Source organism: Nicotiana tabacum, chromosome 3 (assembly GCF_000715075.1).
Source record: "Nicotiana tabacum cultivar K326 chromosome 3, ASM71507v2, whole genome shotgun sequence".
Taxonomy (NCBI): domain Eukaryota; kingdom Viridiplantae; phylum Streptophyta; class Magnoliopsida; order Solanales; family Solanaceae; genus Nicotiana; species Nicotiana tabacum.
In genome coordinates, this window is record NC_134082.1 from 194,354,708 (window position 1) to 194,377,489 (window position 22,782).

The 22,782-nt window shown below is 37.8% G+C and overlaps 1 protein-coding gene across 1 annotated transcript; it reads left to right on the forward strand.

Moving 5' to 3' along the window:
* Positions 1-11,151: 11,151 nt before the first annotated feature.
* LOC107771546 (uncharacterized) lies at positions 11,152-20,253 on the forward strand. The gene is made up of 8 exons (XM_075248140.1): positions 11,152-11,203; positions 11,322-11,394; positions 11,712-11,768; positions 11,852-11,873; positions 12,809-13,700; positions 13,935-14,706; positions 19,356-19,422; positions 19,519-20,253. Exons 1-8 carry the CDS (start codon positions 11,152-11,154, stop codon positions 20,251-20,253), a joined length of 2,670 nt encoding a protein of 889 aa, XP_075104241.1.
* Positions 20,254-22,782: the final 2,529 nt, after the last annotated feature.

The window sequence follows — 22,782 nt, forward strand, 5'->3', positions numbered from 1 at the left end:
TCAGGTTCATATACCGTGTATTGTGATGCTTTGAGAGTTAGTATTGGTTGTGTATTGATGCAGGAGGGTAGAGTTACTGCTTATGCTTCTCGTCAGTTGAAGCCCCATGAGAAGAACTACCCGGTTCATAATTTGGAGTTGGCTGCTATAGTTCATGCATTGGAGATTTGGAGGCACTACTTGTACGGCGTATCTTGTAAGGTATTCACTGATCATCGCAGTCTTCAGCATTTGTTCAAGCAAAATAATCTTAATTTGAGGCAGTGGAGGTGGCTAGAGTTGCGAAAGGATTATGATATTACTATTCTGTATCATCCGGGAAAGGCCAATGTAGTGGCCGATGCTTTGAGCTGAAAGGCAGTGAGTATGGGAAGTTTGGCATATATTCCAGTTGGGGAGAGACCCCTTGCAGTTGATGTTCAGGCTTTGGCCAATCGGTTTGTGAGATTAGATATTTCGGAGCCTAGCCGAGTGTTGGCTTGTGTGGTTTCTCGATCTTCCTTACATGATCGCATCAGAGAGCGCTAGTATGATGATCCGCATTTGCTTGTCCTTAAGGACAGAGTTCAGCATGATGATGCCAGAGATGTGACTATAGGCGGTGATGGTGTATTGAGGATGCAACGCCGGATCTGTATGCCCAATGTGGATGGTCTCAGAGAGTTGATTCTAAAGGAGGCCCATAGCTTGTGGTATTCTATTCATCCGGGTGCCGTAAATATGTATCAGGATTTGAGGCAACACTATTGGTGGAGGAGAATGAAGAAAGATATTGTGGGATTTGGAGCTCGGTGTCTCAACTGTCAGCAGGTGAAATATGAGCATTAGAGACCGGGTGGCTTGCTCCAGCATATGGTTATTCCCGAGTGGAAGTGGGAGAGAGTCACTATGGATTTTGTGAGTGGTCTTCCTCGTACTTTGAAGAAGTTCGATGCTATTTGGGTGATTGTGGATCGACTGACCAAGTCCACGCACTTCATTCCTGTGTGTACCACCTATTCGTCAGAGCGGTTGGCAGGGATTTATATCCGGGAGATTGTTTGGTTACATGGTGTTCTGATTTCCATCATCTCAGATAGAGGTACTCAGTTTACTTCGCAGTTTTGGAGAGCCATGCAGAGAGAGTTGGGTACTCAGGTAGAGTTAAGCACAGCATTTCATCCTCATACGGACGGACAGTCCGAGCGTACTATTCAGATATTGGAGGACATGTTGCATGCTTATGTCATTGATTTTGGAGGTTCATGGGATGAGCTTTTGCCACTTGCAGAGTTTGCCTACAACAACAACTACCAGTCGAGTATTCAGATGGCTCCGTATGAGACTTTGTACGGGAGGCGGTGTAGATCTCCAGTTGGTTGGTTCAAGCCCGGTCAGGCTAGGTTATTAGGGACAGATTTGGTTCAGGATGCCTTAGAGAAGGTGAAGGTGATTCAAGAGAGTCTTCGTACAACGCAGTCACGTTATAAGAGTTATGCAGACCGAAAGGTTTGGGGATGTGTCCTATATGGTGGGTGAGAAGGTCTTGTTGAAGGTTTCGCCCATGAAGGGTGTTATGAGATTTGGTAAGAAAGGAAAATTGAGTCCTCGGTTCATTGGGCCTTTTGAGGTGCTTTGAAGGATTGGGGAGGTGGCTTATGAGCTTGTTTTGCCACCCAGCTTTTCGAGTGTGCATCCAGTATTTCATATTTCTATGCTCCGAAAGTATATTGGGATTCGTCTCATGTTTTGGACTTCAGCACGGTTCAGTTGGATGATGATTTGACCTTTGATGTGGAGCCAGTAACTATTTTGGGTCGTCAGGTTCGGAAGTTGAGGTCAAAGGGTATAGCTTCAGTGAAAGTGCAGTGGAGAGGTCGGCCCGTGGAGGAGGCTACCTAAGAGACCGAGCGGGAGATGCAGAGCAGATATCCTCACCTATTCGAGGCTTCAGGTATGTTTCTTGACTCGTTTGAGGATGAACATTTGTTTAAGTTGGGGAGGATGTGATGACCCGGCCAGTCGTCTCATGAATTACCGCTCCGTTTTCCCCATTTCAGCTTCTTTACGCTTCGTTATCCATGTTTTATGTGATCAGGTTGATTAGTTAAGTTCGGGGAGGATTCTGGTAAGAAATGAGACACTTAGTCTCTTTTAAGAAGGCTTAAGTTTGAAAAATCAACCGGATGTTGACTTATGTGTTAGAGAGCTCGGATGTGAGTTCCGATGGTTCTGTTAGCTTCGGGAGGTGATTTGTGACTTAGGAGCGCGATCGGAATGGGTTTTGGAGTCGTAAAGAAGATTTAGGCTTGAATTGGCGAAATTGATATTTTGGCAAATTCCAGTTGATAGGCGAGATTTTGATATAGGGGTCGGAATGGAATTCCGAGAGTTGTAGTAGCTTCGTTGTATCATTTGGGATGTTTGTGCAAAATTTCAGGTCATTCGGACGAAGATTTGATAGACTTTTTGATCGAAAGCATAATTTAAGAGTTCTTGGAGTTCTTAGGCTTGAATCCTATGTTAAATTGGTGATTTGATGTTGTTGTGAGCGTTCTCCGAAGCTTTGAGCAAGTTTGAACGATGTCGTGGGATGTGTTGGTATGATTGGTTTGAAGTTCCGGGGGTTTCGGGTAGGTTCCGAGATGTTTTAGTGCGAAAATCATAGTCGTAGCAGGTTCAGAAGGGTTGCAGGCCTTGGAACTTACCCACGCAGTCCGCACAAAAATGAGTGCACCCGCGGTGAGTGCTGTGCGGACCGCACAAAAGCGACCGCGGCCGCGGTAGGTGTCGTGCGGACAACATAAAAGGGGGCACGGCCGCGGTGAAGAACCTTCCCGCTGGTCCAACTTTGGAAGCTCATATCTTTTGATCGACAAGGAACTTTGAGGAGATTCAAAAACAAAAGAAGCCCTTCGTGTCTAGTTTCTAGAAAGGTAAAGATATTGCAATTTGGACATATGTACAAAAAGTTATGGCAAAATACTAAAGCATGTCACTGCAGAGGGAGGCCTGTGCGGCCGCGGTTGTTTTTGCGCGGACCGCACTGTCTTGCGCGGACCGCGGTCGATTTGGTGCAGCCCGCGGAGGCTAAAATCTGAGGGGTACTCTATAAATACGAGGTTTTGGATTTTATTTAATATTTTGACCTAGAGAGCTCGGATTTTGGCAATATTTCGAAGGTTTTTCAAGAAATTCATCGGGGTAAGTGATTTTAACTCAGATTTGGCTAGAATACATGAATCTATCACTGAATTCATCATTTAATTCGTGATTTGGGATAGAATTTGGGAAGCAAAATTGTGAAACCTTGCAAAAATGTAAAATCATTATTTGAAGGACCAAATGGTATCAGAATTGGATAATTTTAGTATGGTTAGACTCATGAGGGTATGAGGATTCTAAAAATGTAAATTTTACCCGATTCCGAGACATGGGCCCGGGGCTTGGGTTTTTGCTAATTTCGGGATTTTTGATATATTCCGAATGTTTTCGCTTGGGTTTTGTTCCCTTGGCATATTGTGATGTATTCGTTCTGATTTTGGAAAGATTCGACACGCGTCGAGGCCAATTCGAGGGGCAAAGGCATCGCGAGCTAGAGAATTAGCCGGTTCGAGGTGAGTAATGATTGTAAATGATGTCCTGAGGGTTTGAAACCCCGGATTTGCACATCGTAGTGCTATATTGATGTGAGACACGCGCTGGATGATGAGCGTGAGGTCTTTTACCACAGGGGATTGTGACTTGGTCCGTCCCGATTGATGATTTTACCGCGTATTTGACTGAAATTCATTTGTTATCATCATGATTTGGGCTGATTGCCATATTTGGGCTTCGTGCCAACTATTTGAACCTTTCGGGGATTTTTACCACTGTTTCCTCACTGCTTGACTTATTATTTGAACTCAGTCCTGTTGATATCTACTGTCTTACAAACTCATCCACTTTTACTGAGATTTGAAACTTAAATGATATTTCTACATCATGTTTTGGGCTGAGAACTACTGTTTTACTAATGCCCAAGGGGCTTGTGATGATTTTTGGACTGAGTGAGGCCGAGGGCCATATGTGAGGATATGCTGAGTGATATGAGGCTGAGGGCCTGAGATACTTTATATGCCACGAGGTGGCTTGAGTGATGTGAGGTCGAGTGCTGATTGATGTGAGGCCGAGTGATGATGCCACGAGGTGGCTTGATATAGCGCTTAGGCCATAAGGGGCCCCTCCGGAGTCTGCACAACCACAGTGAGCGCGGGTACCCATTATTCTGAGTGATTGATACTATATCCAAGGGGCTGATATGAGTGATTGTGAGGTAGCCCGAGGGGTTGATACTATTCTAAGAGTGAGCCCGAGGGGCTGTTACTGTTCTGATTTTGAGCCCGAGGGGCTGGCATTGTTCTGATATTGAGCCCGAGGGGTTGGTTATGTTGATATTATGCTCGAGGGGCGTTTTATTATACATGTTTTGCCCGAGGGGCTATTTACATTTCTATCATTTTTGTTACTCACTTGTAAACTACTTGCTTTACTTGTTGGATAAAGGGATTTTCACTTGATTTCTCATTGTTTTACTGTTTAAAGTGATTTTACTGCTTCAGTATGGAATGCCTTGTGTTTTTACGTGATTTCTTGCCTTCAGTCTTTATTTATTATTATTACTCACCGAGTCAGAGTACTCACATTACTCCCTGCACCGTGTGTGCAGATTCAGGTATAGTAGAGTCCGCACCTGAGCACTGATTCCTTCCAGGATAGGCAGTGATTTGGAGTTACAAGGTAGTTGTTGACGTTCGCAGCCCTTTGTCTCTCTTATCCTCTATCATTTATGTTTTCTTTAAACTGTTGTATCAGATTCCGTACTTTGTAGACCTATTGCAGATTCTGTAGTAGCTCATGACTTATGACACCCCGGTTTGGGCTGTGTCGGGATGGTTTACAATGTTGTTATCGTTAAAGTTTCGCAATTTATGAATATTATATTATATGTTATTACTGTTTATGATGATTAACCATTTAAAAGAGGTGTTCCGTTTTGGTCTGGCTGGCCTTGTCTTCACGAGAGGTGCCATCACGACCGGGTTTGAGGATTGGGTTGTGACATCAATTATCACGTATACCTTCACAACTCATTTCACAACTCAAGCCAATGCTCTAAAAGCTCAATTGTCACTTATACTTTCACAATTCGTCATACAACTTGAGCCAACGCTCCTCAATGTTCATAGGTCACAATTCTTTCCACAAACATTATACAACAAATAGAAACCATCACCAAGGCATGAAAGATACAACGAAGTCATGATAATCACAATATAAAGACTCACGAGCATGCTAGACACCAACGTATAGATACTCGTCACCATGCCTATACGTCGTACTCAACAATTACCACATAGCAAATAGGACTCAATTCCTAATCCCTCAAGCTAAGGTTAGGCCAAACACTTACCTCGAACTTTCACGGCCAACTCAATCCTCAAACACCATCTTTCCTTTCGAATTCGGCTCCAAATCAATTTTATCTAGACACAATCGACTTAATAACATCAATAAATGCTAAACAATCCAATTACAATACTTAATTATAGCTTTCTAATCATTCTTCCCAAAAATCCAAAAATCGACCCCGGGCTTGCTTGGTCAAAAATATGAGGTTCGGATGAAAACCCGATCACCCATTCACCCACGAGCCCGAATATATAATTTTTTTTCAAATCCGACCCCAAAACGAGGTCAAATTCCCAAATAATCAAAAAACCCTAACTCAACCCAAATCGCCCAAGAGGTGTGGAGAAGATAAAGTTTATGAAAAATTGTGGAAATCCCGTAATGTGTTCTGTTTTTAAAACTTAAAATAACTGGGCGAAAATGGTCTTCGCGTTCGCGACAGGCTCATCCCGTTCGCGATGAGTCAGGCCTGAGAGACCTTCGCATTCGCGCAAGTGGGCTCGCATTCGCGGAGCAGTAACTCCTCGAGCCTTCGCGTTCATGTCCAGGTGGTCGCGTTCGCGTAGGGTATAGTACCCCTCCCCCTGCCCAGGCTATAAGCCTTCATGTTCGCGATACAAGGCTCGCGTTCGCGAAGGGAAGACCCCCCAATGCTTTCCGTTCGCGACTTGGGTTACGCGTTCGCGAAGAAGGAATTTTCCTTCAGCACAAATAACACATCGCGTTCACGAGGGTCCTCCCGCAAACGCGAAGAAGAAAGTATTAGCACACCATAAACTGAAAAAACCTACAATTTTTGAGTTCCAAAAACCTTCTAAAACCAATCTGAAACACACTCGAGCCCTCGAGGCTCAAAATCAAACATATGTACTAACTCAATAACATCATACGGACTTATCCGTACGATCAAATCACCAAAATAACCTCAATAACAACGAATTAAACCTCAAAATCAATGAAATATTTCAAAACTTCTTAAAGCATCAAACTTTGCATTTAAGGTCCGAATCACGTCAAACGGATTCTGTTTCTTACCAAACTTCATAGAGTTATCTTAGACCACATATAAGACATGTACCGGGCACCAGAACCAAAACACGGGCCCGATACCAACATGTTCTAATAAAAATTTATTTCAAATTCCTTTAAACAATTTTAGAAAATAATTTTTCTTTAAAAATTTATTTCTTGGGTTTGGGACCTCGGAATTCGATTCTGAGCATACGCCCAAGTCCCATATTTTCTTCCGGACCCTCCGGGATTGTCAAATCACGGGTTCGGATCAGTTTACCCAAAACGTTGACCAAAGTCAAATTTATTCATTTTATAGTCAAAATTTATCATTTTTCACAGATTTTCACATATAATCTTACCGGTTACGTACTCGGACTGCGCACACAAATTGAGGTGATGCTAAATGAGGTTTTCAAGGCCTCAGAAACACAGAATTCAATTTAAAAGCAAGTGATGAGCCTTTTGGGTCATCACACCAGGTCCTTAGTTGAGCTTGATCAACCCCAACTCCAGACGATTTCTTTCAAAATGTTCCTTGCTCAGTGCCTTGGTGAAGATGTTTGCTGCCTGGTCCTCCGTCTTCCAGAACTTCATACAAATCGGAACCTTTTCAATATTATCCCTCAAGGAGTGATGTTGCACATGAATGTGCTTTGTCCTCTTGTGTTGTACCAGGTTCAAGCTATAAATACACCAAAGTCTTCAAGATGTTGCTTGATCTATAGTGATTGAGCACAGCACGAGGCAACTGCAACATATTCTGCTTCAACTATTGATAGAGCTACGGAGTTTTGTTTCCTTGTACCCCATGAGATAAAACATGATCTAAGGAAATTAGCCATTCTAGCTGTGCTTTTCCTGTCCACCAGATAGCCTGCATAATCAGTGTCAGCATAACCAATAAGGTTGAAATTGTCACCTGAAGGATAGTATAGAACCAGGTTCTATGTCCCCTTAAAATATCTCAGAATTCTCTTAGCAACTTTCAGATGAGATTCCTTAGAATTTGATTGGAACCTTGCACATATCCCACACTAAATACAATGTTTGACCTGTTGGCAGTAAGGTAGAGTAGAGATCCAATGATTCCCCTTTGATGCTTCCATATTAAACCTTTTCAAGAGTTCTTTGATACATTTCTGCTGACTGATACACGTTCCCTTTATGGACTACTTCACTTGAAGACCCAGGAAGACATTCAGTTCCCTCATCATACTCATTTCAAACTCACTTCCCATTAGTTTAGCAAATTCTTCACATAATGAGTCAGTTATAGCTCCAAATTTGATGTCATCCACATAAATCTAAACAATGAGCAGGTTCCTTCCCCTTTTCTTCAAAGATAATGTATTGACAATCTTTCCTCTTGTGAAGCCATTTTCTAAGAGAAACTTGGATAGTCTCTCGTACCAGCTCTAGGGGCCTGATTCAATCTGTACAGTGCCTTATCCAATTTGAATACATGTTCAAGATGTACATGACGTTCAAAAGCCTGGAGATAACTTGATATAGACTTCTTCCTTGAGAGAATCATTTAGGAAGACACTCTTCACATCCATTTGGAATAGGGTGAATTCCATATGTGAAGCAAAGGAAATGAGGATCCTAGTAGCTTCCATGCGAGCTACTGGGGAAAAAGTCTCGTCATAATCGATCCATTCCCCCTGATTGTATACTTGGACAACAAGACTTGCTTTGTTCCTTGTAGTATTTCCATGTTCATCCAGCTTATTCCTGAATACCCACCTGGTCCCTATGATGGTTCTGTCTAAGGGTCTAGGTACCAGGTGCCATACCTTGTTTCTTTTAAATTGATGTAGTTCCTCTTGCATCGCAATGTATTTCCCTGCACTCCTTGATCTGTTACTTGTGGAGTGCCTTGCACTGCATCTCCAACTCTTTCTTCAGCTTCAGTGGTAGTAATTAGGGTACCAGGTTCCTCTTGAGAAGTGGAAGAGGATGTGACATTGTCTTCACTTGCCTCCTTCATCTGGCTCATCATATCAGCCTTGCCATTTGAAACATTAGATATTTCCCTTAGTACATGCATCACACACTCTGTGTTTCTTGAAATTTGACTTGAACATGCCACGAATTAGGTCCTTCTTGACTAATTTGTTCAGTAGCGTGAAACTTGCATGACCCAGCCTTTTGTGCCATAGCTGAGCATTATCATTAACAGCACTCAGACAGCTAAGATCTCCTTGTCACAAATTTGGGAAAAACCCAGCAAGATATACTTCAACCTCTTCACAAAGTACGCATGTTCAATAAAGTGGAAAAGAGACTTCCCTATCCTTCCACCTCCTAGAATGTATCCCTTCTTGCCATTTTCAAAGGATATACTCCCTCCTTGCAGGGCCTTCAGTGAAAGAAAATCATTTGTACTTCCAGTCATGAGTTTCGAGCAGTCCCTATCCATGTACCATTATTGACTGCTCCCTTTCACTGTTCCATGTATATTAAATCAATGATTAGACTTAGGAACCCAAGCCAGCTTGGGTCCTTGTAATGATAGAACGAGCGGATCAAACTTCTTTTTGCCCATGCAGCCAACACATATTTTCTTTTCAAGGAACCAGGTTCCTCATCAGTATGCCTCTTTTCAATAAAAACTTTGTTTTTCTATAAAGACTTAATTTTAACTTCACACGAGTCCTTGTAATGACCAGTTTGACCATATTGAGAGCACAACCTATTATCAGCCACAGTTACATACTTCCTCTGGGGATTATAGGAGGTTTTAGCCTTTTGGAACCCGATGCCTTGCCTATTTCCACCATTACTCCTGTACATAGACGTTATTACATCAGAAGACCGGGTCCATTTAAGTGACTTATCAATATTATTTTTAGCCCTTTTTAAATCCTCCTGAAGTTGTCTATTCTTTTCAAGCTCAGCAACAAGATTTGTTTTAACTTTCTTAAGCTCACTCTCAAGCTCAAGTTGAGCCTTACTAGCCACTTCCTCTCTCTCAGTGTTGTCCATCCATTTTTTTGTTTGTTTTTTCAACAAGTTATGTTTTCTAGTTACTTCTTCCACTTGTTCCCTTAAATCTACAATGGAAACTACCATATCATCCCTTTATTGCTTAGTAGCTACAATTTTCTCTACTAGAATATTCTTTTCTTTGCTTAGGTTCTCTATGGTTTCCTTCAAGTCAACAACCACTACCATCAAATCATCTCTAGATTGTTTAGCATCTCCTAGATCTATGATTAGGGAATCTTTATCATTAACAAAACTATAATATGTATCAATTAGAACATTTGCTAATGCCATCAATTTCTTCGAAGAGTAGGACTTTAGATTTTTCTGAACATCAATGAAATTTACCTCATCATTGTCATCCTCATCGGACTGAGCTATCAACGCAAATAACGAAGCATATTCCTTTGCTTCATTTTCCACTGTCATCATGGAGCTCCTTCATGTATCTGGTTCCTCTTCTGATTCGCTGGAGGAGTCTCCCCATGCAGCAAGAGCTTACTTCACAAGCACTTTTTTGCCTGAATTGTTTATTAAGAACCGGGTTCCTTTTTGCTACTTTATCAGAGTTGTGTTTGTAATGCTCTTGTTTCAGAAGTGGGCACTCTTTGATGAAATGCCCTGGTTTTCTGCACTTGTGACAACAGACATTTCCTTTGAAATTCTTGCTGGAACTTCCTTTCTTTGTGATCCCACCATTTTTATGACCCACCTTCTGAAATCTTTGTGGTTTATTGGTTGATTGACTTTCGTCGAAGTTTGGTGGAGCAGCCATGTAGATCCTTTATAGGTATTAACCTTTTAGAAAGAACCTGCTCTGATACAAATTGTTAGAAACTAAGCGTCCACCAGACTATATAAAGAACCGGGTTCTCTATGAGTTTCCACTGAAAATACTGATTAACCAAACTGTATAGCGATCTGGTCCTATATCAGTTTCCATAGTGCTAACTACTAAACCAATATGTAAATTAGACACAAGATAAGTTCCTACTGTATAGAGAATCAGGTTCTCTAATTGTTCCCATAGTAGCTCGGTAGTAGATAAAGAACACAGAAGATTTTTACTTGAAAAAACCCCGACTCAAGGGGACAAAAACCATGACCTACACTTGTAGGATTTCAACTTCACTAACTTCTAAACACCTATTACAAGCCACTTTGTAATGACTCTATTACAAAGAATTCAACTCAAATAACTTGTGGTACTCTTACCACAAGCCACTTTGTGACTCCCTAGTTACAAAAACTTTAACTAACTTGTGATGCTCTCACCACAAGCCACTTTGTCACTCTATAGTTACAAAGGCTTTTACTTACTCTAACTTGTAATTACACTATTACAAGCCACTTTGTAACTCTCTAGTTACAAAGACTTTAACTTATGACTACACCTAGTCATAACATAAACTGGAGAGTTTACGAATTTTGGGTTTCCTAAAAATAGCTTCTAAGAAAGCAAGATAGGAGTTACAATGAAGAACATATAACAAAGTCTCAACAAACCTAAGGACTTAAGATATCTTCAATCTTGGATCCGGTCCTTGAGGTTGCAGGAGCTTTGTTCTTGAGAGAGGTGTTTGCTGGCACTTGAGAGAATATTTCCTTTTCTGATTTTTCAAGTGTTGAGAAGAATGTCTTGTGCCTTGCACCAGGTTTATACTACAAAAGACATCACCTTAGTGATGTCAAATCTTGGTTAGTACATGCCTCTTCTCAATGGGAAGTGACTGTTGCACTGTCTGCTACACTGTTGCGTGTAAAGTTGCAGGTAGTCACTTTCTGCAGTTGCTTTCCAACTATACAGTTGACTTATACTTCTGTCAGGGGAACACCAAGGGATCAGGTCCCTAATCTGGTTCTTGTGAATCTAAGGGTACACTGCCCAGATTACCTTGAGTCGATTAACTTGAATGATTGTACAAGGCATGCTTTAGGTCCTACATCTGGTTCTCTCATGAAGTAAGTTATTTTACCTTCCTTGATTATATTTATACATGTGTGACATCACTTACAATGATGTAAGCAATGTAGGTAAAAAGGCTTCCACAGAAAGTTGACTTATTGCACTGTTCCTGTACAATAGCGTGTGCATGCAACAACTTTCCTGCTGGAGAGTTGACTTCATACAGTCTCCTCAGGAACTGGTAGGGACCTGTTCCCTCAGCTGTTCCTTCCACACTTCCTCACTTGAGTCATTGTTATCAGCTTTGAGTACCAGGTTCTTTTCTTTCTTTGGTTCTCTTCTTTCACTGTCTATCTTCCTCTTCATGTCGTAGGTCTTCAGATTTCCAACCAGCTATTCTATGGTCAGCTCCTACAAGTCCTTTGATTCAGTAATAACATTCACCTTGCTTTTCCAAGGGCTGGATCCCAACCTAGAACTTTGTAATCTCAAGGTCTTGTAAATGTATAACAGGTTCCTTATCTGGTTATGGATGGTAAGTTCGTTAGATCATCAAAACATAAAGTAAAGTACTTATGCCCAAGGTACTTGTAACCTATCATTTTATCCATTCATGTCTGCAGCTACTTCATAATTTCTTCTGTGATAAATACTATTCCTTTTATCACTCTGGTCGATAAGAGGTTACCTTCTCTGCAATTTAGTAATTTTGTCCAACAAAAGTTATTTTATTATCTTTTAGAACATTAACAAATATACATATATAAGAATATAAACATTTGATTATTAAAAAAATATCTCAAAATTTGAACATTAAACAATTAAGATTTTATTTTCTTAAGAGCTCAGTGTGTGTGTGTGTGTTTATTCTTTTTTGGCTATTATTAGTAGTTGCTTGTATGGTGATGAATTAAATGGAAAAAATAATACCAAAAAATAAATCCAATAAAGATAAGAGGGTAGCTAATTGTATTCATTTGAAGGTTGTATTTAGATTGCGTTTGGTAAGGATAGATGCTTTTGGTGATATTTTGTATGTGTTGATTGAAAAAGCTTTCAGGTATTTAAAAAAATGGCTTCTTACAATAAATAATTGAAGTTAGTTTAGCCTTTTAGACTTTAGAGTGGACTATATTTTCCTTGTTTCTAAATTATGAATTAGCCACAAGAAGAGAAAGATTACCATATGTGCATGACAACTCCATAGTTTTATTCTTTTTGAATTCTTTAACTTTTTTATATGTTGAAATAGTTTAAATAATTGTTAGCTGCGACTATTTTGTTTGTTGAGAAATCATTAATTAATTTGAATTATATGAACATTTAAGAAGCTATTCAAATTTAATTAGTATATTTAAAGACTTATATTATTTAGAATAGGGATTAATGTGAGATTTTGAGTGTTAAATAACTAGTTTAAATAAATCAATTTACTTTAAATATCTCATTTATAGATTTCTATTTGTGTAGATGGAATTTGTGCATCATAGATGGATGTATAATAGGAATCATCCTAATCGTGCGGGGTTGAGGGATGAAACCCCATCAGGGGTTGCTGAATTTATTGTTAAGGCTCAAACACTTGATGATTTTCTTATTGGAGGAAGGATTAGGTGTCCTTGTGTGAAATATAAATGTTTTAAGTTATTGAAATCATACGAAGTTAAAGTCCATCTCTACAAGAAAGGGTTTGTAGAAAATTATCATATATGGACTGCTCATAGGGAGAATCATGCTAGTTTAGATGATGCTAACTTTCATAATTCTTTTGGTGGTGAGGGTAACCCCATTGCGGAGCATAATGTTGAAAATTCTCGATACAATAAAATGATAAGGGATGCTTTTGGGATGTTTTATGGGGTTCAATCCGAACCAAATGATGAGGCTAAGCATTTCTATGAACAATTACTAGAAGCTAATCGTCCATTGTATGAAGGCTCGGTACATTCCAAGTTGTCTATTGCGGTTAGATTGCTAAGTATTAAATCGGATAGTTCTATTTCCCAAGTGGGCATGGATTCTATTATTGGGCTTATGAATGAACTTAATCCGAGTAACATTGACTTACCAAAAGATTTCTACACTGCTAAAAAATTAGTTTCTAAGTTGGGTCTTTCATCAGAGAGAATTGATTGTTGTGAGAAAGGTTACATGTTGTTCTATAAGGATGACACATCTCTAGAGAACTGTAAATTTTGTAATCAACCTCGTTTTAAGGAAGTCACTAATGCCAATACAAAAAAGAAAGTTCCAGTTAAAGTGATGCATTACTTACCTCTTATATCTAGGTTAAAGAGGTTGTATGCATCAATGAGCTCTACTCCTCATATAAGATGGCACTACGAACATAGAAGGCCACCTGGTATACTCTGACATCCGTCAGATGGAGAAGCGTGGAAGCATTTTGATAGGGTGTTCCCCGAGTTTGCCAGTAAACCAAGAAACATTAGGTTGAGATTATACGTAGATGGATTTACTCCATTTGCAGTCTCTGCTGCACCATATTCATGTTGGCCAGTGTTCGTTACTCCGTATAATCTTCCGCCTGAGTTGTGTATGACAAGTCCATATCTGTTCCTAACTTGTATTGTTCCAGGTCCACACAATCCGAAAAGTTTGATTGATGTATACTTGCAGCCTTTGATTGATGAGTTACAATTATTACGACATCAAGGTGTGGAAACATATGATATATCAACCAAACAAAACTTCAGATTGCATGCTGCTTTGATGTGGACTATAAATAATTTTCCTGCTTATGGAATGTTGTCCGGGTGGTCGACTGCTGGAAAGTTAACTTGCCCTTGTTGTACGGAAGACACTAAAGCATTTACTTTGAAATATGGAGGTAAAAATACATGGTTCGACTGCCACCGTATATTCTTGCCAATGAATCATGAATTTAGGCGAAATACAAGTGCATTTATGAAGAACCGAACTGATTTTGAGGAGCCACCTGCCTGCTTGTGTTCAGAAGAAATTTGGAACAGAGTAAAGGATATGCCTAAAGTAACAGAGTCTACACTATCTAAGATACCAGGTTATGGTGTCACACACAACTGGACTAAACAGAGCATATTTTGGGAATTACCTTATTGGAAGCACAATCTTCTTCGGCATAATCTAGACGTCATGCATATCGAGAAGAATTTTTTTGACAACTTGTTTAACACTATTATGGATGTTACTAACAAGACCAAAGATAACTTGAAGGCCAGGATGGACTTAAAGGAATATTGTAGGCGAAGTGAGTTGTATCTGACATACTTTAACAAAAAGATTCAGAAGCCCAAAGCCAGTTACACGTTCACCTTGGATGAGAGAAGAAAGATTTATAGTTGGGTTAACAATTTGAGGATGCCTGATGGGTAAGCATTAAATTTATCCAGGTGTGTTGACATGAAAGAAAGGAAGTTGGCGTCAATGAAAAGCCATGATTGTCATATTTTCATGGAAGCGTTGATTCCTATTGCGTTCAATGCATTGCCTGATTGAATATGGAAACCGATTACAGAGGTAAGTTGTTTTTTCAAGTATTTGTGTTCTAGCACATTGAGGGTGGAGAACTTAATTTATATGGAGAGTAACATTATCTTAACTTTAAACAAGCTGGCAAAAATTTTCCCTCTTGGTTTTTTTTATGTAATGGAACATCTTCCAATTCACCTTGAACAAGAGGCACGACTTGGAGGGCCAGTTCAATGTAGATGGATGTATCCCTTCGAGAGGTAATGAAATTTAATCATTTACCTTTTGTATTTTCTTTAAAAATTATTTCATCTAAAAACAACGCTATGCAGGACTATTGGCAAATGTAAACGGACAATAAAAAATAGATCAAGAATTGAAGGTTCGATATGCGAGGCATATATGGCTAAAGAAACATCTTATTTATGTTCATACTATTTTGAACATGATGTGCCATGTTTGAGAAATAGACCGAATCGGCATGACGATGGAGGCGAAATCGATCCTTTGGCACCATCATTTTCCATTTTTAATCAACCAGGTAAAGGAGGTCCAAACAATAGACCAAAGCGAAGGTTGTCTAAGATGGAGCTAAAGTAAGCTACAACTATGGCTGTCCAACGGGACGGGATGGGACGGTACGGGACCAAATTAAGGGGATGGGACGACATTTAAGCGGGATGGAGGCAGGACGGGACGAAATGTTCGTCCCATCCCGTCCCGCTAACAAACGGGATGGGACGGGACGGGACGGGTTCGTGGGCCTTAAGAGTATTTTTTTTTTTAAAAAAAACGTCTAGTTTTTTTAAATTTACTATGCTTTTAAAGTTTGCAACGGCTAGATTTTTGACTTATTTAATAAACTTAAATGTTACTATGTTAAAATGAAAATTAGAAAACTAAGTAAAGAATTATAAAATATTAAAACAAAAGACTTGTAATGAAATATTCTAGTAATTATAAATTTATAATAGAGTTATAATTTATTTAATATAATTTCAAAGTATTAACTATTAAGTAACTAAGACAATTCATAAATAAAATTCAACGCTTAGAGCCTTTTATTTTATTAATAGAACTTTCAAATCTCAAATACAAATATAATTCTTTTGAAGAGCACCTAATCTACGCAGCCACCTTCTAGGAAGGGTTCTGTTTGAACTAGGCCTCTTAGTAGCCAATTACAAATTATCATACTAATATTTGTAAGCTCCTATATATCTTCTTTGTAACTTATCAATAACATCTCTCGGACATTATGCTGGAATTGGCAATGTTGATTGATGTTCCATGAGCTCCATGTCATCATCGCTCCCAGTGGTTAGTATCTCATTGTATTCTTCTTCTTCCCTAGTGGTTAAATTTTCAAAACCAAGATTTCTTCTTTCTGCATTAATCCAATCTCTGAATAATACGGAAATCTCTAGATTGTCCTCCGCTAATGAATGTCTATGATCTCCAATTTGAAATCTTGCCGCGCTAAAAGCACTCTCCGATGCTACTGATGATGCTTGAATAGCCAAGATATCTCGGACCATAATTGAAAGTGTTGGAAAAGCCTTGTCACGCTCCCTCCACCATGACAAAAGTTGTTCCTTGCCTTCTTCGTCTTTAATATTTTCCAATCCTTGATTAAGATAAGAATCAAGTTCATCATCAATAGAGGAATCAAAACCTGCTATATCATTCATATCTTTCCATAAAACTTCTGCTCTAGACTTAGAAGTAGAAGGAGCAATTTCACAACCAGTTGTATCCATAGATTTATATTTATCAAACATTGATCTAGCATAAGAATATATGCTAGCTTGGCAGTTTTCGAGAGATGGTTGTTCATTTTCTTGAATTTCTATATTCTCATAAATTTTACGAACAAGTCCCTTTGCACCTTTAATTTTAAAGATGGGTTAAGTAGAGTAGAAATTAAGTAAACTTCGGGAATAGGGAAAAAATACTTTTTAAATTTTAAAATCATTTCTTTAATGGCCGGTACATAAGTTGGATTTGTTTTATACTTACTAAATACAACAGAAATTCCACAAATATACCATAATATTTGTGTAACAGTAGGATAATATATACCAAAAAATTGTTTTGTAGCATAATAAAAATTTTCTAAAAATTTAGTAAACTCTCTGATCTCATCCCAATCAGAATCAACAATTTGATCAACAGGGTGAGCATTATGCATATTAAATACTTTTTGGATAGGCACCCGATAATCATAAGCAACTTTAAGCATTTCATAAGTAGAATTCCACCTAGTACAAACATCTTTTGGAACTTTTATAATGGAAGGTTAGCACTAGCACATTGTTGAGCAAATTCATGAATTCTACTTTGTTTATGAGCACGAAAAATATAGCCACAAGCATGTTGTATTTTACTACAAGCATCAGAAAATAAATTAAGATCATCTTTTACAACCAAGTTAAAAATATGGCATGCACATCTAACATGAAAAATTGTTGGATTAATTGGACAAAGTCTAGATTTTAAGTTATTTGCTGCGGTTGTGTTAGAAGAAGCATTATCTAACGTGATAGTTAAAACTTTATTAATGAGTCCATAAAAATCAAGTATTTGTAGAACAGTAGTTGCAATATATGCTCCAGTGTGTTTTGAATCAACAAATTTATAATCAATAATACGTTTTTGCAAGTTCCAGTGATGATCAACCCAATGAAATGTAACAGTATAATAATCACAACCATTAGGACTACGACATATATCAGATGTGATAGACACTTTACAATCTAAGTGAAAAAATACACAACGAATATACTGAAGATATTCGGTTTGAAATTTAAAAATATTATTTCTAACGTGGTCTTAAGAAAACCTTGAAAAACAGGGTTATAAGTTTCTTGTATGTAATGCACAAAAGCAGGGTGAGAAGCGAAAGTAAAAAGTAAGTCACAGACAACCACATTTTTGCTAAGTTCTCACGATCTCTATCTTTGTTATATTTGCGTAAAACATGACCAGAAGCAGGGTCAAGTTGTTTTTGAATTTGATTAGAACCAGATCCACTAGGAGTGTCAGTACTGATGGTAGGATCTATAATTTTTCCGGCTTCTATGTTAGCTTGTATCCATAAAGATTTGTGATCCCTTATTAAGTGTCTACTTAAACCCCCCGTCCCACCACTTGTTGTGTGTGCAAATACTTGCTTACATTTTTCACATATAGCACGATGATTGACTTTATCATGTTTAAAAAATTTCCATACAAGTGATGTTTTGGGACGTTCAGCCTTAGGCTTACCCCTTACAGAGAGTACAGGGGGTAAAGCTCCAGACTGAGATTGACTCTGAGTTGGAGCTTGTGTTGCGGGACTAGTGGGTGTTTCATCTAATTCTTCTTCCTCATTTTCTTCATCCTCAAAAAAAATATCATTGCCAAATTGTCTTTGTAAAGTTTCATGATCTAATTGTTCTCTGACATGAACATCATAAAATGTAGGAGTTGAGAGAATGAAGTTTCATCAACATGAGTCATTTCATCAATATGCTTTCTAATTCTAGGTCTAGGAGAAGGGTTAGGATTAGGATTACTACTACTTTCATCTTTACTATTTTTTTTACTGCTTTTTTTTTTAAATACCAAATACATTTTTAGGTGCCATAATTTAAATACGAAATTAAATTAAAAAGCTAACACAAATATTAAACACACAAATGAAATACGAAAATATAACACGTAAAGTAAACACAAAAATTAAGCACTAAAATGATACGCAAAAATTATATATTAAAATTAGGAGATGGAACGAGTGCACCGTGATTAAATATTGAAACTTGAAGAAATTGCCCAAAATATTGCTCCAAATACTTGACGAATTAATTTGAAGCTTGAAAGTTGCTCCAAAAAATTTGCCCAAATACTTGAAAGTTGAAACTTGAAAGTTATCACTTGATACTTGATAGTTCATAGTTGATACTTGATAGTAACAAAATTGAGAGAATAATATAGAATATAGATAGAATATTAGAATGTAAGAGATTTGAGAGAGAAGATTGATTTTTTGTGGCAAAAAATGAAGAAGAATGGAGGGTATTTATAGTAGAAAATAGGGCCAAAGTGTAATTTAATAAACTTAGGGGTTATATTAAAAGTTTGGGGGGTTAGGGGGTGTTTCGGGGGGTAGGGGCTGTTTGGACCGTTGGCAACAGCTATTTTTGCAATTTAAGCCGTTGTCCAACGACTAGTTTTTTTTTAAAAAAAACTAGCGGGACGGGACTGGACGGGACTGGACGAGACGCAGGACGGGACGAGACGGGACGAAACAAGACGGGACAAACGGGACGAAATGGTCGTCCCGTCCCATCCCGTGTCCCGTTTAACATTGGCCCATCCCATTTAACTTGAAGCGGGACGGGACGGGACGCGAGACGTCCCGTCCCGTTGGACAGCCATAGCTACAACACATGTATTGTAAAATTGCCCTAAGGTCCAACCTTATTATAGGTAAGTATATATTCGTATATATTACAGACTTTAATATTAAATATACCACTGATTTAATTAATAAATATTATAATGGCAGTTACTTTGTAGGTACATATGGGCAAGATGTTGTTTATCCCAAGTTTTCAGAGTGGTTCAAAGAATTTGTAAGTATTACTTATTATTTAACATGATTTTTATTATATGTAATTAATTATATATTTTTTTAAAATTCTAAGTTATATTCAATTATATATATATAGGTTTATGATCCAGCTAATGGCATTAATGACCCATTTTTATGTGATATAGCTTGGGGACCTGACCCTAGAGTAAGAACGATGTCTAAATACGTGGTCAATGGGTACAAGTTTCATACAGAAGAATGGTCTAATGGAAAGAAAACCAACAATAGTGGGGTGTGGGTGAAAGGTGATGGAGATGTTGATTACTATGATGTGCTTCAAGAAATTTTGAAATTGAAATATGTTGTAGGTTGGCCGAAGAAAAAGTTGGTACTCTTTCGATGTAAATGGTATGATCCAACACCGAATAGAGGTACAAAGGTGCATGCTCAATACAACATAGTTGAAATTAAACACACGGGGCAATATAGACTTTATGATCCTATTATCATTGCACAAAAGGTGAAACAAGTGTATTATGCTCCTTATCCTTTGAGCAAGAATAAGTCTGCATGGCGGGTAGTTTTGAAAACAAAGCCCGTGGGTAGAGTGGTAGTCGAAGATGCATTAGATGTGGCATACCAGAATGACATTTCAAATGTTGAATCAATAGTGGATGATGAATTAGCACATAAATTGCAGCATAATGAAGGGATATATGAAGAATATGATCCTTCTATCCTTGCTACAAATGAGGACGAAAATAGAGGTCTTGAACATGAAACAAGTGATGAGGAAGAATTACTAGATGAAAGTGAAACACGCGATGATGAAGACTTAGATGATTACTATGAAGATAGCGATGAAGATTAACTTGTTATTCTTTTTTAGGTTTTTCTTCCTTTAATCATTTAATATTTTGCAAAATTGTTGTATGGTTTTTTATGACATGTTAAACATTTTATGTTATTCTTTTAATTATCTATTATGTTGCAAAGTTATTTTATATTTTTACGACTTGTTAGGTTGTTTATTTATTTCGTTAGTCATTTAATTATTTTATATTTACTGTCACTTGTTCTATTTTTTGTTTTGTATTTTATTATGATTATATTACAGATATGACATCTAAGGGGAAGGAAAAGATGAAATCTAAGAAGAAAAAATAATCTGTTCATCTAATGTTATTTTTTTATATTACAGACAAGGTGTACATGACATCCTCAGCGTCAAAATGCAATAAATAGTATTTTCGAGAAGAAAGCTGCTATAAGGATTAAGGATACTATGTGTGCTGCTCGGAATTCCGGTAAAATGTCGGACTGGTTAAGAGAAGATGTTTGGGATAAACTTCTTGAGAAATGGAATACCCCAGAATGGAAGGCAAAGAGTGAACAAGCAAAGATAAAATGTGCCTCTAAATAAGGTGGCTCGTTGCACATAGGAGGTTCGATTACTTTTGAGGCTCATAAACTAATAATGGTAATTATTTATAAAAAATTCTTAGTTTTACATATAGAATTTTACGTTTGTAAAGTCTAACTCATACTTTTTCTTATAAAGAAAAAAGGAAAAAGGGCGAGATATGAGTCACGCTGAGGTCTTCGAGGAGTTGCATAAGAAAAAGAAGAAGGATGGTACAAGAGAACACTGGGTGGAGACGCGTGCATCAGACACATATGTAAAATTCTAACTTCATAACTATTTATGGTTTATTAATATTAGTTTGTTTACATAATAGTTATGTTTTTTATTTCAAGAAGAATATCATAAAAGGTTGGAAGAATGGTAACAAACTCAGCCTCCTTCAACTCAACCAACACCTGATGATATGGCTTCATTGTGGATAGAGGCAGTGGGTGGAGCAAACAAAAGCAGAGTCTATGGACTAGGAGTACATCGACCTATAGGTCATCCAAACCCACTCTTAGCGAATTCTACTTCTCCTCAAAATCAAGAACAAATGGAAGATATGAGAAACGAAATTCATGAATTGAAGCAACAATTGAACTTCCAATACGGAACATTTGTTAAGATGCAGAAATTCATGCGTAAACATGGGCATGATTTATCTGATGATGAGGATGAACAAACTGAATCTGATGTGTAGTGGTTTAGTTGTGATGTTTTGGTTGATTGGTAAACTTGATTGTGAGAGACAACTTTATGTATTGCTTTTAAACTTGAATGTGGGCTACTATTTGGATGTTTTTATGCCCAAAATTGTTATGTTTAAAGGTTGGTATTGTTGGTTTAAGTTGTGTTAATGGTTGGCATTGTTGGTTTAGAATTTGTTAATGCATTGTTAATTTTGATTGTGTTAATATATTATTGGTTCGTATTATTATATTAATGTATCGTTGGTTTAGATTGTTGTTAATGTATTGTTGGTTGGTATTTTTTGTTTGTGATAGTTTGACAGGTGGTGTAGCTCGAAATTGGGCAGAATTTTGCCCAGTTTTATACAAAATTCTGACTGAATTCTAACGGAAACGGTCGGACAGCTCCCCAGATTTAACCATAAATTCTCAGATTTTCGACTGATTCGCTCGGAAATGTAAAAAAGATAATATTTAGAAATTTTCAACGGATTCCGTCGGAAATTAAATAAAATTTAATTTTTAATTATTAATTTCCGACTGATTTGGTCAGAAATTCAACAAAAAAATTAATATTCAATAGTTTTCGACGGATCCCATCGAAAATTAAATAAAATTTAATTTTTAATTATTAATTTTACTTGTTTATTACAACTGATTCAGTCGGTAAATTCCGACCACTTTAGTTGGAAACGTGAATTATTTGGTTGCCTGACCTTTTTAAAATTTGCGACCACTTTGGTAGGAAATCACAGACAGATTCGGTCGGAAATTGTTTTCCGGCCAATATTTTTTTGACCGACCAATTTCGGTCGGAAAGTAGTCGGAAATACGTGATTTTTGACCGAATTTCGACCATTTTGGCCGTCAGAAATTTGCCATTTTCTAGTAGTGATCTTTCTAGAGCTGAATATGATAAAATTACCCCGATGGGGTGAGCTGGGTTGACCATGCTTATTATATACAACCCAATATACACATAACTAATGCAATATAAAGTCTAGAAAGACTAACTGTTGAACATAACTGGGACAATTCCGCAATTATAATAGGCCTAAATATAAGTGGTAAAATAAATAGAGGCTATGCTAATCAGTCTTTTCTTTTGGGCCCAGATGCCAAATAGTCCATGAGTCCAACACCCCCTTCAAGTTGGAGGGAGATAACACCTGCAACTTGAGAAGAAACTGGTGATGAAGCAGCCCAGTTAAAGGTTTAGTGAGAACATCAGCAAGCTGCTTTGAAGTGGAAACATGAGAAAGTTGAATGAAACCATCAGAAAGCTTCCCTCGAACAAAGTGAC